We start from the raw sequence: 6,265 nt of genomic DNA on the forward strand, positions 1-6,265 counted from the left end.
GATTTTCCAGATGTCCCAAACAGTCGGAAGAGAGCTTCATCAGAGAGAATAACTTTGCACCAGTCTTCTGCTGTCCAATCCTTGTACTTCCTGCAGAATTTCAGTCTGTCCTTGCCGTTTTTCTTGGACAGAAGTGGCTTCTTTGCTGCCCTTCTTGACACCAGGCCGTTGTCCAAAAGTCTTGGCCTCACTGTGCGTGCAGATGCTCTCACACCAACCTGCTGCCATTCCTGAGCAAGCTCTGCACTGTTGGTGACACGATTCTGTAGCTGACTCCTCAGGAGGAGACGGTCCTGGCGCATGCTGGACACTCTGGTACTTCCTTAAGACTTCTTCACTGCAGTCGAACCTCTCTCCTTGAAGTTCTTGATGATCCAATAAATGGTTCTTTCAGGTGCAATATTCTTTGTAGCAATTTCTTTGCATGTGAGGCCATTTTGATGCAAAGCGATGATTGCTGCACGTGCTTCTTTGGATGTAACCATTGCTAACAAGAGCACAATGATTGGAAGCACTTCTTCCCTCCTTTTATAGCAATCAGTCTGCTCTTACAGTCTATTTAGTATGATAGTGATTTCACCTGACTAGTACTCATTCACACTTTCCACATGTGCTGCTGATATGATTAGTCAATTAATGTCAGCTGGTCATTTTGTGTTAGGATCAAAAAACAGTGAAATTTGTTTTTGTTTTTTTTGTGAAAAGTTCATTTTTTTTGACTGATGAAGCTTTTAGCAATTATTTAAAATGCATCTGATCACTCTACACAATAATCTAGAAACAATGTGAATGAACACCGCAACAGCTTAAGCAGCAAACTTTGCTAAACAAAATTTATGTCACTGCCAAAACTTTTGGCCATGACTGTATTAAACAAAGGAATTACAATGTATACAAAAAAAGTATTATAATGATTGCTTTTATATTATTAGTAATAGAAAGGCAAATATTATAATACTTTCTCATGCCATCAGCATTCAGCAAATAAAAGTTACGCATTTATATCATTTAAACAAATCTTTGAATGACTAATGAACATTCAAATTTCACAAACCTTGCAAACTTAGACGGATCCAGCTGGGAGATTTTGTAAAGTGTGCATTTGTATCCTGCATGATCGCGTGCTCTCTGTGTGATGATCGGTCCATACGAATTGAATACGGACAGGAGGAGAGTTTAACCTCACTGGAGATGTGTGATCGACAAACTTTAAACTCGTGATTTCAAACTATGCTGCGCTTTATCCATTTGCCCACTGCCATATTCATGTCATTTTCACTGTGTGCTGTATGTAAAATGACTGTTACCTTGGCTTTTGTCACGGTTCGCTAGTGATGTTACATATGACACTGAAGCTTCAAAGCGCGTATCTGGTAAGCAGAGCAATTTCTCACGAAGCTCTGTGAGCACGTATTGTTTTCAGAAAATCACGTGATCAGCAGAAAATGAAGCCTCACTATCTGTCCAATCCAAACGGCAACCTCCCGCTCTCTCTCGAGAAGCCAACAAGGAAGTGACTTAAACTGTAATTCATCAACTGGCCGCTAGAGGCTGGCTGCAAAAGGGAGTCAATCCCATAGACTCCCCATGTTAAAATGGCCAACTTTACAGCAGAAAGCCTGGTTCAAAAAATTATTTTGGTCTATATAGCTAATTTTGCCCTTCATGACAACTGTGAGGGGGGTGAATTTTTTTATAACTCATCCGTTTAAATTATATTAAGCCTTAAGGTTCTGCATAATTAAGGGCGTGGCCACCTGAGTGACAGGTGGATTGCCTGTTGTCACCACCGTCGAGCTAGGTGGGCGTGGCTTCAGCATCCTGCTCCCACCTCTTTGCCCATTTTCGATTATCCGGGAGTGACGCGCGGTGACACGCTGCCAAGGTGGTGACGGCCGCCTCCGCCCACTTTTGAGCTTCAAAAACGCTCTTCGGAAATCTACGGGTGACGTCACGGACACTACGTCCATGTTTTTATACAGTCTATGGTCCAATCAAGTGCGCGTGTCGGAATGTTCAAAACCCCAGATCTTACTTTACGAGTAAGTTTTCATTCAGACTTATTCAAGTACATTTTTAAATACCCAGCCATACAAGTAATATGAAGAATAAAAACTCAGAAAAAAGTTCAGAAAAAAAAATATTTGGCATATGCAATTCATATGTGTACATTATTCTTCTATTACATCATATTGATATTCATATTGGCATTTAATGCCACAGTTGAATGGGTAAATTATTTTATCAGAGAGAGAGTTTTAACAAACACACACACACACACACACACACACACACACACACACACACACTATTTTCACAGGCTTTTGTCTGCTATATTTTTTATTGTCCACCAGATGGTGCTATTTTTGACACTCGCGAAGCTTTGAATCTTTTCCCGAAACAGTCAGAGGAAAGGAAAGCATCAGTGCTTCGTGAGGCTTCATTTGCCCATCACTACGATTCTATTGTGAGGAGCACGGAGCGAGGAACGAGGAGACGCAGAGTCGAATTCAAACATATAGACTTTAATCATATCCAGGGAACCAGGAAAACACACGAAGCAAGGGTAGACATATACAATTCCGGACAACGGAGAACAGAATAGGCTAGAACTCAAATAGGGCAGATAACGAGGGGCAGACAGGTGAGGAGGATAACTAATAACAAGGAACACCTGGGACAAATAGAACTAAATGGGGACAGGAACCGGAAGGACCAAATAAGGGCATAAAGAAACAGGAGGCAGGAACACAGGGAAAACAAAACAAAAACCGACCATAAACTTGACAGCTTTATTTGAAAAAATATTATTCCCAATGCACACAAATTTCCCAGAATACTGAGTGCCCTGTTGGTTACAGTGTTTACTTCCTTTTTAATTATATTTTTATTAAATATTTATGTATTTGTAAAAAATACTTTGTCATCTAAAGTATAAGTATATTTATTTTACACATTTATTTTTAAATACATTTTCAAATTTCTAATTTATTAAATATTAATTAAAATAAGTAACATTATATCGGCCATTGGCAACCTTGCTTTCCAAGATATCGGCATCGGCTTTCAAAAAACCAATATCAGTCGACCACTACTTTTAATGAATCCATTTAAGACTGAATTAATGGCAGATGTTTTGCTATAAATTACAGACATGGCATCTGAGGGCTAATTCTCTTTTTTCCCTCAGTTATTCTGCTTTATTTCCAGACTTAAGTATTGTCTCTTTCTTACATACTAGAGCATGTACACACATGCGCACTCTTCAAAAACGGTGCTTTAAATCTCTTAAACTAAAAGACGTAAATGAAATTTGTAGGACTATGTATTAGAAATGAAAGATACAGATTGTCAGCTTGCTTATTTTGCTCAAGGATTTATAAAGTCCTCATGTCATACAAACAAGAAACTATGCTTCTAACTAGGGATGCACGATATTATCGGACTGATATCGGAATCGGCCGATAATGGCTTTAAATGTAAATATCGGCATCGGCCTGATATGAAAAATTATGCCGATATGTCTTGCCGATAAGAGGAATACATTAACTCACATGTGCTCAGGGTGTGCTAGCGATTAGATCATGTCAGCAGTGTGACTAATTTTTGAAGCAAAGTTTTGTCTGAATGATGATTAGATTCACTGTTTTCGATCGCTGCATTTAAACTGAGAATGCATGTACAGGATGATGCGTTCTGTGTGTGATTGAGTAAACAGTAGGGGTGTGCGATATATATCGTCTGTGATAATATCGTAATTGTTGTTTTAATGATGTGCGATTTTGATACTGCCTTGAAAAATATCGGTATCGTATGGAAAACAAAATAAGGGGTATCGCCCATCCCTAGCAGCAGCCTCCCCCGGGTGCTAACGTCCGTTCGGTAAGGAGTTTTAATCTGTAGGGGGCGCTGTTGGCCTACTTCTAATTAAATGAAAGTAACTCACAAACATGACACTTGTAAATTAAATAATTTTATATATATTGATTAATGTGTAATATGTTTTATTTTTAAAACAAATCATAAGCTCTAAAAGATTTTCAGAATTTTTACAACTCTTTTGCTTTAGACCATCTACAAATGTTAAATGTTAAATCTTAAAATAAAATGTTAGGGTTAACACTGCATCTTTCTGGGGGGAAAAAATGCAGCGATTGATATATAGTTTATTTATAGTTATTTTCAAAGCTTCAATGTACTGTCAAACAACCTTCATTATTGTTTATTTAATTCTAACAAATAAGTTATTGTTAAAAACTTACCAAAATTACAAATATTTTGCTTATAATTTCTGCACAGGAGAGACTTGGTGTTGTTTCCAAACAAAAGGGAATATATCGGTATCGGTCAAAATGAGTTGAAAAATATCGGCATATCGGATATCGGCAAAAATCCAATATCGTGCATCCCTACTTCTAACCACAGGTCAAGAGCTGTCGTTCCAACCAAACAACTTTGCGATGCTGTTTGCAAATGTTAATTTTGAACTACGACGGAACTTGCATCCATAGTTGGCTAACAATGCTATTGGGAAATGCACCGCTGCATGGAAGAACATGAATAGAATAGAATAGAATAGAATAAAATAGAATCACTCCTACCTGTCCAGTGTTGGCTGGGGGAGAGAATCTCTTGGCACAAACCACAAAAATATCAGGATGTGGCTTGCCATTCTTTACTTCAGGATCATCTCCAAGTACAATGTGACTGAAGAGGCTGAAGAACTCTTTATGACAGCTGGTCTTCATCTCGAAGGTTAGACCTGCTGAGCTTGTGCCAACAGCAATAGGAATCCCATGCTTGTGTAGATGATTGACAAGCTTTTCTACACCTGAAAAGACATAAAATGGTCACTTAAATGAATAAGCAAGCCGTTTTACCTGACCTTCAACCAGCTTTTTTAATTCAGATAGTGACTTTGTGGCAAACATGTGGTCTAGATGCTTAACTGAGTGCCTTCACCTTCTGTTTCAAAATCACCTTCCAGTTCTGATCCTGCAAGTACATTACCTGGCAATAGAGAGGCTGTGGGAAATAATTGCTCCTGAATTCGTCTGGTCTCCTCCAGGAGCTCTTCGGGGGTCATGGGGAGATCAATTTTGTCTCTTATGATCCTGGCAGCCTCCAGAGCTTTCTTGCCCATCACAGAGGACTTCACTTCCCAGGTATACTGCTTATTGAACCTGTCACAGACTTCCTGGTATGCGACAGTGTACAACCTCTCTGTATCTGAAAGAGAGTACAAATAAAAACATGCAGTAATACAGAGTAAATTAATTGGACGGACAAAAATTATAAATAACGTCTAATACAGAAACTGATTAATTAAGACTGCTTACGAGTGGGTCTCAACTGCAAATTAGGTGTAGGCTATAAAATGTTATAGATGTATAACATATACAATTTAAAATTCGTTGATCTTTGAAATGATCAGAATCAGACTCAATGAATAGTGTCTTTCTTAATTTGCTGCATGCAAACAGAAGCACAAGCGCTGAGTTGATTAAATCTCGTTTATTTTAACATGATTCTCACCCACCTAATAATAACCCGTCCATATCAAAAAGTACGTGTGTTACTGGTTTATAAGACATTTTAAAGGATATTTTTCTTTACTGTGTGACTACACGGAACTTCATTGACAGTGACAGCGACGCGAAAACTGCTGGACAATCGTAATCACACTAAAACCAAAGATCATCAGCTTCAGGTTCTGGGATACTTCAGTTCATATCTTGCTTGATATATTTGAATGTAAAACCAAATGTATATGCTTTCGTAAAACCATTTATGATTAGTTAGCCTGCTTCTTATATGCGATTAACTTTTAAGAAAAAACTCAGGACAACTTTTAACTCGCCATTCTTGTTGCAAAGGATTAGGGGAAATGAAGTTTTTCAACTCATCGCACTGACACTCTTAAACTGGTGGTATACACAGTCAAACCAAAATTTATTCAGACACCTTCAACATTTATCCCATTATCACAGTTCATCCGCTATAGTTTAAAAAATGGCAATAAAATATGACAAGAACTCAGAGTTAAACTGTGTCAGAACAAATTCATCTTGATAATGTCATATAACTTTGATAGAAAGGTATGTTATGAATTAGTTGTCAGCTGTTAAATTGAAGTACACAATTAGATAATACCAATTTAGGTCAACCAATTACCAAGCAATGCTTAATTGTGTTCAGTCTTTGGTGTAAAAAGGTCGAATTAGCAATTAACCCTTTGAGCGGGTCCCACATATAGGATTTTTAT

The 6,265-nt window shown here is 38.0% G+C and overlaps 1 protein-coding gene across 2 annotated transcripts in view; it reads right to left on the reverse strand.

Moving 5' to 3' along the window:
- LOC107691609 (pseudouridine-5'-phosphatase-like) overlaps positions 1 to 5,747 on the reverse strand; it is a 41,352-nt gene extending 35,605 nt beyond the window's left edge. Inside the window, exons 1-3 of one of the 2 annotated variants that reach the window (XM_016490292.1) lie at positions 5,540 to 5,743; positions 5,011 to 5,229; positions 4,602 to 4,831 (exon numbers count right to left, since the gene is read on the reverse strand). In XM_016490292.1, coding sequence (XP_016345778.1) covers positions 4,602 to 4,831; positions 5,011 to 5,229; positions 5,540 to 5,594 — 504 coding nt within the window. In that variant the 5' untranslated portion in view covers positions 5,595 to 5,743. Of the gene's footprint in view, positions 1 to 4,601; positions 4,832 to 5,010; positions 5,230 to 5,539 lie in introns of both variants that reach the window. The other variant, XM_016490293.1, reaches the window with a different exon arrangement.
- Between the last annotated feature and the right edge of the window lie 518 nt (positions 5,748 to 6,265).

This window comes from Sinocyclocheilus anshuiensis, unplaced genomic scaffold (genome assembly GCF_001515605.1).
Source record: "Sinocyclocheilus anshuiensis isolate Anshui unplaced genomic scaffold, SAMN03320099.WGS_v1.1 scaffold442, whole genome shotgun sequence".
NCBI lineage: Eukaryota > Metazoa > Chordata > Actinopteri > Cypriniformes > Cyprinidae > Sinocyclocheilus > Sinocyclocheilus anshuiensis.